We start from the raw sequence: 13,211 nt of genomic DNA, 5'->3' as shown, positions 1-13,211 counted from the left end.
ATTGCGCCAGCCAAGTTACGCCTATGCTATCCATATGTGTTTATGATTGTCCTTTCATAAATATAATCTTATCACTTTTCATTTCCTTCTTCAAGATTAGCCAGAAGTGGTAGAAATGCGAAGTGAAATAAAATAAATTAATCAACCTATCAGACACCGAATTTTGTGAGGCCTGCGCATGAGTGATCTTTGTGAGTTTTCCTTCATAAGGTTCACCCAATCATCACTCATCCTCATCATTGCGATTAGCCAAAAAGTCACAGTAAAACGACGCTAAATAACAAAAAATATTTGAGACCTTTACAGAAAACAACGCCGTTGTTCACGGAGTTCGTTCTCTTGATCCAAAAATGAAACATTGCGCAATACTGCAAGTGTCGGACTGCTATGGACTGGTGAAACTCCTTTTGTGGAGAAGTAAGTTTTGATTGATTGAACTGATTCGCTTCATTTTACGTCGCTTTTCATTTAGTTCCCGCTAATGGCGACGTTGAGGTTGAATGGTGGTTAGGTGAAAGTGATAAAGGGACAAACAGAAACACGCAACACAAACACCACACAGAATCATACACCAGAGGCTTGTTGGAATACAATAATGCAGTTTCCAGCATGAAGAGAGGTTGGGATTTCAATGCCTTCAGATAAAGCCACCCCTTATACCCCGAGTAAGCTTTGAAATAAAACGAATTACGCACAATGGTCATTTTTTTATGAATTTCTTGCGCCCAAATAGCTTTCTACAAAATGTGAACTATTTGTTGCCTCAATCGCCATGCTCAGAAGCAACTTTAGAGTGATTGATTGATTGAGTTGGTGTTTAAGTCCAATTTATGCACAGTAAGGCTAATCGGGACTTGACCTACAGTTTAAAGTGGAATCCGAACCACTATGAGCCTTCACCGGGAATCGAACCCGGGAACCTTTGATTACAAGGCGACGACGCTACCACTGCGCCATCGGGAGGCCCTAATAGCAACTTTAGAATATTCGCTTCAGTTCTTAACAGATTGTTCAATGTTAATTGCTTATTATTTTCCGGTAGTATTTTGTCAAAATGCCCTTTTATGGCCCAGGAAACCTTTATGCAGAATGAACAATGAATAGGTTGTTTCATATGTGCATTACAATAAAACATAAAATGCTGACCAATGCAAAATTTATTGTATAAAAAATATACACTAAAGACGTAACGTTTCCACCCTCTAACAGGGTCTTCTTCAGACGAAGATTCACAATAATTGTTCACAATTTATTATTATTCACAATGTGAACAATTATTGTGAATCTTCGTCTGAAGAAGACCCTGTTAGAGGGTGGAAACGTTACGTTTTTAGTGAACATTTTTTATACAATAAATGTTGCCTTGGTCAGCATTTTATGTTTTATTAACATGGAAATAAGGCTTAACAGTGTTACCAATGTGCATTATAGTTTTCCTAATAAGATATTAACTTTAATCTAAACATTCGCATACATTTGCCAATTGCAAATACCTTGCAATCAATAAAAAATGATCACGGATCATTAGCCTTCTACCCAGGGTGATATTTGTAGGGGGGACGGGGGATTTCCCTCCCTCTGGGTACTTGTGTCTCCCCTCTGCTTGATAAATTTTATCCATGGGGTGAAACGTTATATGGCATAAAGTCATTATCTCATGCTGTCCCTAGATGGTCAGTAGAATTCCCCCCCCCCCACTGGAAATTTCTTAAATACCACACTGCTTCTACCAGTAAGCAATGCACCCAAAAGTCTATCTCAATTCCACGCATTACGCCCTGGTATAACTGCAATGTTGCAGGCCAACGAGGCTGTGGCGCCTGGACCCATAGTCAGTATAATCCTCTATGGGTTTTAGCATTGTGTCCATATGTGTTTGTAATTGTCCGTTCATAATTTTCATCGCCTTTCATCCTCATCATCACGATTAGCCAAAAGTGTCAGTAAAGCAAAGTAAAATAACAAAGTAAAATAAATCAAACAATCAAAAATCATAAGTCTATCACAACGTTTCAGAGATGTGGGGTAGGAGAGCTTCAACATCGATTTTATCATGGCTAAACTGTCGGAGATGAAGCATCGATTGTTTTCAACTATCCAGACACTTCCGCGCACTGACCGTAATTGAAGAAACAAAAAGACTCACGTTTACACCGTTTCGGTATTTCGGTTTCGGACGACCGGCAGAAACAACAAGAAGAACTTTACTAATCCTACTCATTTAGCAGGAGATCAAGGAGTTTCCATAAATGAATATTTATGAAATATTATTCATGATCTTTTTCTGCGTTCATGATATATTCCCTCTCCATTATTGTGCTCCAGGTCCTTGAGTATAATTTGAATGCGAAATAGGAAACAGTAGTGTAAACGAGATCGGATAAAAATAAAATTTAACGTTAACTTTTTTATGTGTACGTTGCAAGTAGAAACGTGATTTTTAATTTTATTTTTCTCCTAAAATCCATGTTATTTTATTTTTTAAAGGTTTATTACAAATATTGATATTTTAAATTCAAAATAAGTATTTTTTATCCCAGTACTATATCTAGGCCTAGGCTATAATTTTTTACATTAAATAAAGTGTAAAAGTTGATCTTTCAACATATATACATTAATACATATGAATGGCTTATTGCAGAAAGGGACCTGAGTCACATTTTTGAGGTATCGGAGTTAATTTTTTCATCTCCACTGTGTCTAGCAGCATACTGCAGGGGGGTGCATTGAGGGTTGCAAAATTAACTATTCATTATGTTGAATATTTGAGCCAACAACGGCACATTTCTTTCTTACACTATTAATATTATACGATTTTTCATTGTTTTTCTCAGAATTGTGCAAAAGTGACTCAGGTCTCTTTCTGCAATAAGCCATTCATATAGGGCCCTTGCGTAGCTAAATGGTTAGCGCTCTCGCCTTTGGTGTAAGTGGTCCTGGGTTCGATTGCAGGTGTGAGCCCCACAATTTCGGCAACCCAACGTCGTGAGGACAAATGGGGAGCTACTTTGAAAGAAGTAGCGGCTCCGGTCTCGAAAACCAGAAAACAGCGGCGATAGGACTTAATGCGCTGACCACGTTTCACCCAATGAAAGAGTCGCTCTGGCAGTTCTTGACCCTTAGAGGGCTGTTGCACCATGGAGTTTAGTTTAGTCTTTATTATATTTGTATGTACGTCTAACCTTTCATCTGTCACTAAAAATGAAATATTAACAGTTGATGGTTTCCCATTTTCGTCTTTAAATACTGAAAATATATTCACTCGTAAAACTTTTTACAGACATTGTGAATTAATACAAAATTTGTAGTTTGTTATTTTAAGTTGCTCTCATTTCTCGAATAAAAATCAATATCACCAGTGACTCAAAATTTTCTTCAGAATGATTTGGTTAACTTTTTAATGCAATTATAGAAGTAAGAAGGTGAACTTTTCATTTCAGAGTCTACGTTTGACGCGAGCAATGTGCAATTATATTGTTTAAAACTCCTGGTGCTTGGTTTCCAACTTTCGTGAGACCGCGGCCTGGTAAATTATTTTCTTTCAATAGTCGACACCCCGATCCTAACAATTTTACTCTTAAATATCTTTCTAGTTTTTTAAAACTTTATACATTAATTTATAGTTGTCCTTGTAATTAAATATAAATAAAGAAATTATAGAAAACCATAAAAGGTAATAATTCGATTTTTCTAGACTTCAAAAAAATATAAATATTTGATGACGAAACCTAAAATGACAAATTAAATTCCAGGAGAACCTTTCGCGGCCTGGTATCAATATAATTGATACCAAGGCCCGGGGGTTGAGAAACACTGCTTTATGAGATCCATGCTTTTAATATACCAATGCTTTGTCCAGTTCATACTGTATTTTTCGATGTTATATTCGCATTAATGTGTAAAATTCGGCGTTACTCTGTAAAAACGGCAAACTTTGCGTTATTTTGTGGTCACGAAACTTGTTTATACTATTTTACTTTCCTCAGCTTTTCGGTGATATCTAGCTGAAAGTGCTAAATGAAGAGAGGACACAGAGTAATTATAACCTTTAAAAAAATAATCTCAATTACAAGTAGCTCTACAGCTGCCCCCTCCGACAATTTTCTTTCTCATGTGCGTTGGTGGGTTTAGGGTTAAGGGTACGGGTACAGGGGCTCATGTCCCTCCCAAAAGGAATGGATAACTATTGGGTAAAATATGACAACAAACAAGAGAGAATCCTTAAATAGAGCCAAGATACTTAATATCCTTATCCAGAATGATTTAAAGAATATCGTAATAAGAAGAGAATCAGAAAAAATTAGCGTTGTCATGTAATTGCTAAAACATAAGCAACAGAAGCCAAGGTTATGCCTCATACAGCGTTCGCTGCTCTACAGACTACCCAGCCAATTTAACAAATAGCAGGCCAAATAAACATTTTTGGAAATCAGGCACGTTTCAAAAGGCTGTTGTACAAAAATGTGTAAGGTTCCTTATTGGATGTAACTTTTTTTTTTGTTTATGTTGTTATTTTTTGTTGTTCTTTTTCTACTGTTATTCATTCCAATGTAAAATGGCTAACGCTGTATTTGGAATTCATTTGTTAGCTAAATAAAAATAAATAAATAAATGAATACTTGTTACGGCAGACAACCCAAACAAATTCAAGAGCATGCAAGGTTGTTTTTCACTAAAGGGTATAAATCGTAAAATTTCAGCGTATATTTCAATATTTTTTAAATTTTTGGGGTGAATCAAGTTTTATAGTTTATTTGTTAGTATTTTCTTGTAGGAAGAAAATTTCATACTTTGACTGGCAACATCTAGTCAACATTTAACATTTTTATTTAATGATATCATCTTCAACGTCATAATTATGATTCTCTTAGATCAGGCTATACCCATATCATATCCATGTCATATCTGGGAAACTGTGGCGCCGATATTAGGTCAGTAAATTGAACGCGTTAGAATACTCTATAAAAGTATAAGAAGGATGTGTAATGTTAGATTTAATTCTTTCAAGGAGGGAATTTTCGGAAGTCCAAGATCTATAGAAAGGCATATTGACATAAAATTAATAGCTTTTACACACAGAAAGTAACTATTTAATATGCAAATTTTAATTGAATGCGAGTTTAAATGGATACTCACATCTCTGTGCCAACTTCCAACTTCCCATGCAACTTAACACCTTGGATAAATCCATTTAAATGTCAATTTGTAATACTGAAGGCTTCACACAGGTCTACAAAAAATATTTTTTTAGTTGCTAAGGATTTTTGAACGAATTTAGGATATTTTGGTTGTGCTGAATCTAATATGAACTTTAGTTTTGCCAAGTTAGCTCTAGTTCTTGAGATACTTGGTATCCTTTGATTTTAAGTTTATCTCAATAAGAGCTGTAGATGATGACGTGCAATACGACTTGCTTTTATTTTAGACTATAAAAATGTTTCTCTAGTCCATCAATTGCATAGAATATATTTATTAAATATTAGTTTTTCTTTGTTTTTTTCATTTTCGTTTTATTTCTATTGTTGCGGGGAATGAAACATGCGTTCTTCACTAAGAGGCTGCGCAAATGATCCTGATGCATCCTGCTACATTTGTGGTGAATATTCTCTGCATAAACAAAGAAAAAATATCACTCACTTTGTAAAGTAAGCATATCTTGCATAGTTTGGAATGCAGGTTGGAGACCAAGATGAGCCTTGGGTTCCCCATAAAGTTTGCAAAACCTGTATTGAATGTTTATGACAGAGAAAAATGGAGAAAGGAGAATCTGAACTTTTGTGCACCTATGGTGTGGAGGAACTCGAAGACCCAACGTCACGTTTGTTATTTCTGCATTGTGAATATGGAGGGCTTCAATCGTCCCAAGAAACATAAATGGGAATATTCTGACTTGGAATCAGTGCGACGACTTGCACCTCATTGCGAGGACATTCCTACCAGTGTTTGCCACATTTCCAGATCTTCCATTGTCAGATGTTCAAGAAGCGCAGGGCTTGACATGCAACACAGATGGCCATGGTAGTAGTGGGAGTGAATATGAAAGAAGCATTTCAACATTTCAACAGTTCTCCCAAGACGATCTCAATGATCTCATACGTGACCTTAGTCTGTCAAAGAAAGCGCCAGAATTTTTAGCATCCAGGCTAAAAGAAAAGAACTGTCTAAAACAATAAGCTAAAATAACATTTTGTCGCACAAGATGTGCCCCTGCACTATGGCCTCTTAATACTAAGCTTTGTCTAAGCATTGTCTACTAAGAGGAAGTAAACTGTCCTTGCACTTCCCCCCCCCCCACCCATTTTTGGCACCCAATTGGCGCTTGTGTGGCAGACTGTTGATGGAGTCTTCAACGTGATTGTTCTGGTACCCTACACACAAGAAAATCTCTGAAACGACGTTTTTCTCATCATTAAGCATTATTAGTGATGAGATTTCAAACCTTTCTTGTGTTTTTAAAGGGACAGCCAGTTCTCAAAAAACTAGAGCCACTCTAGAAAAACTGATGTCATATTCGAAATCACAATGGCAAAGTTACCCTAAAATGACTCAAATTTCATTGGCAATAAAAAGTGTGTCTACCAGTGATAATCAGCCTACTTTGCCAAAATATTGTGAATTTTGGCTAATGTTATTATTAAGAAATAATAAAATCAGAGATGCATATTTTAAGAACATCAAGCAGTAGGGTGCGTATTTTTGCCAATTTGCCTATTTGTGTTAAATCATAGCTTTCATGTTTTAAATTCGCTTCATGTTGTTTCGAGCCTGATAACAAATTTATAGCGTCTATAAGTGCCTATTTGGATGTTCAGTGGCTACTTTGCACATTCAAGCGTAAAATGTGACATTTTTACTTATTCCTGCTTTGTTTCGCTATTTTACTAATTTGTACAGCATACTGTATGAGGAAATCTCCTGTTTTGTGAGTGTCCCTTTAATCAATTTCATCTAATTACCATTGATCATCGTCACAATATTTCACTACCCATTATGTGCTTTTTTCATTTTATAGTGCCCATTTTAATAATTTTGGTACCTACTTACAAGTTTTTAGTGCACATAAATCCGCACCCTACTAATCAGTAATATTCATAATTTATTTGCCTCTTTCTCTCTCTCTCTCTCTCTCTCCCTCTCTCTCTCTCTCTCTCTCTCTCTGACTTCTTTATATTTTTCCCTATCTCTCATACTATATTGTTCTTACGTATCACTTCCTTTCTCTATCTTTCTTAATACGTATCTTACTATGGCACCATAACATGACACAATTTTGAAATTTTGACCTCCTTTCTCTTGATAAATTGATTGATTTACTGAATTGGCTTATTTTACTTCGCTGTTATGCCACTTTTGGCTAATCTCAAAGATGAGGATGATGTAAAGAAATTGCTGAATGGACTCTCACAAAGAACAGCCATGCCCAGGCCGTGATTCAAATCCGGGACCTCTGGTGTCGTAGCGCACTGTGCTCACCACTCACTTGGAAAATTTTCTGTATGTGCCCAAACATAAAGCATATTTTGGTTGCACCGTAAATGCACCTCCAACTTCTTTAATTAAATTTAAATTTTTTTCCCCTTCCTTCCACGAAAAAATTCCGTGTAGCAATCTGTCGAAAAGTTGACTACCTTAGTTCCAAGTAATTAACATTTGTCTTGCTACGTACTTTGGTGATTGTGTGTGTATGCTTACTGAATTATACATTTCACAGCATAGAAAAAAGACTGGAGTGCTTTTCACATTATGTAACAAGTTCAAAACAAATAATATGGGAATCTGTCGATATGTCGATGCCCTGGTTTCAACCACATGAAACCTCAAAATTGCAAATTTATCTCTATATAACATGGTCCAGTTCATTCAGAAACAACTTGATCAATTTTTTTACTTTTGTGGATTTATATGGTTAGTTGTACGCTCACGTTCTTGAGGTTGTGGGTTGAAATTGCTGGTCGTTTATTATGATAGCTTCTGCAATTTCTCCTGGCAAGTGCCTTACTTATAGCTGGCAACAACGGTTTTAGGTTGCAATGGAGACCCAATAATTTTGGTAGGGGAGCGAGAATGCCTGATGGAGGGTACAAAAAATCTCTTGTAAGAAATTATTCAAATTATTTATCACAATTAGTTATACTTTTTAACTATTTACGGCATTATACACAAACACACACAGCCACACACAGGCTACATGATACACAAACACTGCCACCCATCTGCTGTTTGTACAGAAGCTGAATTATCCTATCCTCAGAAATCTATCCTAGATAAGTTCTTATGGAGACCCGAGAAGAAACATATGCACTCAATAGTTAGTCTCCTCGAAGGTCATGCATGTTGAGTGGTCGAGTCACAATCGCACCACCAAGGTCCCGGTTTCAAACCTCGGCTCGGGTACGCGATTACCTCGCGAGACTCCCTTCATCAATTTAATCTAATCACGATTCATCATCGTTGAAGCTATTAGCCAAAAGTGACACAAAAGCAATGAAATATAAAAATAAATACAAATACAAATCGTGGGATGGTCACGAAAATGGAAGTAAATTTAAATAAGTCTACCAACACTCCTTTGTAGGTTGGCTTCCAACAACTTCAGAAACTGTAGGTTACACACTAAATTTATGTTACTTTCATTCTATGAACTCACTCCAGCAATAGTAACTTCGAAAATATCTCATTTAAACCTTCCACATCATATCGATAATGTGTAATTATTTCAAGACGTATTGACTCGCATGAAAAGAACCTTGCTAGAACAAAATATGAATATTGAAGTGACTAGTCTATTTAAAGCAGTCGTCTCGTTGAGTGTTGGACTTAGATGTAGCAAGTAACGGTTCCAGGTTTGAGTCCTGTTGTGAGTGTCCTACATCTACTTCACATATTATTATTATTCATCCCCATCGTCGCGATTAGCCTAAAAAGGAAGAAAAGCGACGTAATAATGCAACTTTAACAAAATCACACCCATCGGCTATTGTGGAAAATGATGTTTTCTGCAAATGTTTAAGGATTTTGAGATGTGGATTACTAAAAAGTTACTGCAGTGGTTCATTTAATAATAAACCTAACGATTTTTTACCATTGTGTTAACCGCGACAGTGGGATGGAAAGGAGGATGAAGATGTGAAAGGAAGTACCCTGGTTCTCATTAAAGGTTCTGTAGTAGCAATTGACTGGAGAGATTGAAGGAGACCAAGAAAACTCATCTTCGTGAACGCAAGTTTTATGCAACCATGATTTTCACTTGGACTGAAACGAGCGACAACATTCTTTCAGCCATTCAACCCTCTCATATAACACATTTTTAGGAACCCATTATATGTAGTACAAATAAGGGGGAAAACAAGGCTGTGAATCTAATTCTTTCTAATAGCAGCACGATCTGTACTATTCACGAACTTCTTAACGGAAGAATCGAAACCGAAAAACGATTTTCAAAACAGTACCCCGAAAATTGGTTTTACGAAATTTCACTTTTAAAAAATTTAGGAACATTTAGGGGATGTGAGAGTATGGCACCGCACATTCTCAATCTCGTCCATTTTGGAGGTGATGTGATCAGCACTACGCTCCAGCCGCCTTTACCACCAAGGGTTGTCTCCAGGTACCCATTTATTTGATTTGATTTGATTTATTTGCGTGGATCCCAGATCTGTTTTATGCAGAGACAGGGCCTGGAAAATTCAGGCCTCAGATCTCTCACCCTCGAACCACTACCTACTATACCACCGCGGCTCCTTTCGATACACGTATTTACCAAAAGTCTTGGATGCCATAATCATTTTTTCCAAGGGTAATGTCACATCACAGTTATGTGCGTGAATGTTGCTGTGCGTAACTATATTTCTACATGCAGTGACTCAAATCTCACGCCACTGCAACAATTCACGAAAATAGCTTGAAGCGAAAATAAAAAGAGCAAAAGGCCCCGGATCATATTATGATAGTACAATTTTCAACCCCAAATTCGTGCGCTCCTAGACCTAAATCTGGCCCTGGCACTCACGCAGTTGAAAACTAAGAACGAGTTTCAGTTTATCCAGTCATCCTCACCGTAGCGATTAGGTTGCAGAGACAGAGATACGACGTAAGGTAAGAAAAATACAAAAATATAAACTCCACCAAAAATATTGTATATGCGCAACCCTTGTCCACCAGCCTTAATGTGCACCTCTTCAGCTCAAACTTGTATATTAGTGGAATGTTATGCGTTTCATTTCGGATATGAAATATATGTTGCGTCATTTTTTTGCTGTTTTTCCAAACCAAGAACCATCATTTGGGTACATATTCCATATACTTTGTAAACATAATTCAGCCTACAGCCTACCACCCGCTTCAATATTGGTGGCTCAGAATGTCGAATATTTTCCATTTTCTGTTATTCAGTTAGAATTAAAGGCTCTCGTCTAAACTGTATCTCGAGAACTCTATACACACGTTGTTGTATGCTAAATATTTCTCAACTGAATATAAAGTGTTATATAGTTTGGAAAATGTGCATCCAATGTTCCAAGGTCTACACAAGATATTAGAATCCAGACATTCTATATTTGCACCATGAATTAATACTGTGCACTACTGTGTACGAGTTGGAAGTAATATTAGCTGTGTTTTAGGCTAAAAAACAGGTTATAAAACTTCTACGGTTACTTCACTTCTTTTGAGGTACAATTTACATTTGCTAAAAGAAACTCTTTAATGCAGATGCTTCAACGGCCAAAAGAGTTGACATTCTGACAACATATGAATAAGTTGAAAGCATAGAAAAATCTATCAACTTTTTTTTATTTCTCTGTGGCGGAGAGGTTACCACAGCGTGCTACGACACCAGGTGTCCTGGTTTCGAATCCCGGCCTTGGGTATGAGTGCTATTTTTGAGTGTCCCTTCATAATTTCATCATATCACTCACTCATCCTCATCTTCGCGATGAGCCAAAAGTGGCAGAAAAGCGAACTAAATTAAACCAAATCAATTAATCAACCGGTTTATCTGTTCGTCTGCCAAGCTCAAAAATCGTTATTGCAAATAATTCTAATATTCCAAAGCCAACCAACAATCGCCACGCTTTAGACAGAACAGCGTCTCACTCGATCTATTTGTCACTTCGTCAACATGAACAATTGACTCTGCATTTTACACTTGTTCGTTTTAATTATTTATTCGAACTAAAACACTAATGAGTAGTTTTTGTCCTTTCTAAAGATTTTTTTAATAAAATGAATTGAAACAGCATTTGCCAATGCTTTTTCTTGTTTGCGTTCCATTTCACTTTGATGCCTCTTCAGGTTAATCAAGAAGAAGAAAATATTGATGGTTATTTTAAACAGATGAATGAACGAACACAATACTCATGCCAGGCCAGGGACTCGAACCCAGATCCTTCTGAAGCGATATATTGAGTGAAGCACTCACTTAACAATACAGCACCACTGAAACTGATGGACACTATAAATCTAGTATCCTGTTGCGAATATCCACTGGAAATCCCCGAGGACGAAATAAAAATTTTACATGCAAATGTTCAATAGTCCGCAAAGACCTTGCAGAAAGGGTTGACACGATAACCAAGCTGTCTCAATCCACTTAAGATGAAGATTGCTCACTCTTCACTACGCACCATTGCATCTGGGACATTTGCTCTTCCTCTCTTCAGAAAGCGTGTCAGCGCCAAGAGCAACATTAAGTTATTTTGCCGCTTATTATAATTATTATTACAACCGAGCTCACTTAAATAAACACTAACCCATTACCACATGCATGCCCGTAAATGTTGTTAGTCCAAGGTGATGCTTGACAAGCAAATTGAAAACGAGATGTAATGTTCCAGTTGCTTACCCGGTCTGCGAGGAGGTTTCCGGAGGGGGAGGCGTGGTGGCTTCCGTCAGGTTGGCTGCTGGAGCGGTCTGGTTGAGTTGAGCAGGGCAAGGCGGTCCCGCCATGAGGACCAACACCACGAGAGCCGAGAGCTTCCACATGTTTCTGAGCCCGCGGCAAACTACGAACTGAATAGAGAACTCAGGAGAGCTGCCACTTTCTTCCAGTGGAGTGGAACACGCTGGTCGCCCCGTGCAGGGTTACCTGCAAGAAGTGTGAAAACACGATGTAAAAGAAAAGACATTTTTCTTCTCCTTCGCACAATTTTCCTCTACGTAAAAACAGCTCGAGTTACAGAAGCCTTGTAATGACCACAGCTAAAACTTCATAAATATAAAAAGTCGGATTGACTTTCAGTTGAACTTTATATTTTCTTAATACCTGATTTTATTTTTGCAAATTTGATATTTATAACTATAAAAAATAATTACTTTATTCTCCAGTTACGGATTATTATGTAACAAATAAAATACGTAAGTTTAGGTTCAAACTTTGTAGAAGGGAATAATGTTTACCAAACAAGCTTGAAAATCTAATTTCCTTCTGAACATAATGTTTCTTTGTGAGCGTCGTCTAGTAAATTTCATCTTATCATCATTCATCCTTACAGTCACAATTAATCGAAGTGGCAGGAAAGTGAGGAAGAAAAAAGAAAACAAGAATATAAATCACTTTCAAGAACCCTATTACTTGACAAACATTCAGAAGATACAGGAGAAAGTACTGAATGTTATTCAACAGTAGAACCAAAGTTCTGTCAAATACGGCTATATATGTAAAAAAAATCTCGATATTTTTAAAATTAAACTTGTGGTTCTTAGTTTCTCACTAATACATTTTATGACGCGACAGATTGGTAATTCAAAGGGAATGCACGAAATATAATTTTATTATGTATTTTTTTTATTTATAAGTCACTGCAATGCCCTTATATATTTAAAGCAGTAACCGAAAGAGTTTTCAAAGGTACATTCTCAATGCCAAATTAAACCATCGCATATTGAGATGAACCTTCGAAAGTTGAAGAGAAGGACCGGCACAAACACTAACATATCATCAAGGCAGCACTAACATTTTAAAAAAGTCGCCGGCTGCTGCAAGGAATAATCGAAATCTAGGCTGCACAAAAAGCTCTGCGAGAACTACAGTTATTACTATATCTACATTTTGACTTACACGTTAGATTAACATATCAATTTCTAGCCACTTCTCACCCATTTCCTTCCTCTCGAGATGCAAATGAACATCTTATATCGAATCTTCTCACTTTGTTTGAGTGACCCAAATTTGCAGACGTTAGTGTCTGAGTCCAATAGTTAGCAAAGTACAG

The 13,211-nt window shown here is 36.8% G+C and overlaps 1 protein-coding gene across 2 annotated transcripts in view; it reads right to left on the bottom strand.

The window, feature by feature from the left end:
- LOC145984458 (von Willebrand factor D and EGF domain-containing protein-like) overlaps positions 1-13,211 on the bottom strand; it is a 243,675-nt gene that overhangs the window by 187,475 nt on the left and 42,989 nt on the right. For both annotated transcript variants that reach the window (XM_083118119.1, XM_083118117.1), the window contains exon 2: positions 11,843-12,085. In XM_083118119.1, the coding sequence (XP_082974245.1) occupies positions 11,843-11,982 (140 nt within the window). In that variant the 5' untranslated portion in view covers positions 11,983-12,085. The remainder of the gene's footprint in view (positions 1-11,842; positions 12,086-13,211) is intronic.

The sequence above is a fragment of the Lepisma saccharinum genome, chromosome 2 (assembly GCF_977018435.1).
Source record: "Lepisma saccharinum chromosome 2, izLepSacc3.1, whole genome shotgun sequence".
Taxonomy (NCBI): Eukaryota; Metazoa; Arthropoda; class Insecta; order Zygentoma; family Lepismatidae; genus Lepisma; species Lepisma saccharinum.
Note: the sequence above shows the minus strand (reverse complement) of the source record. Positions and strands in the feature narration are given on the sequence as shown.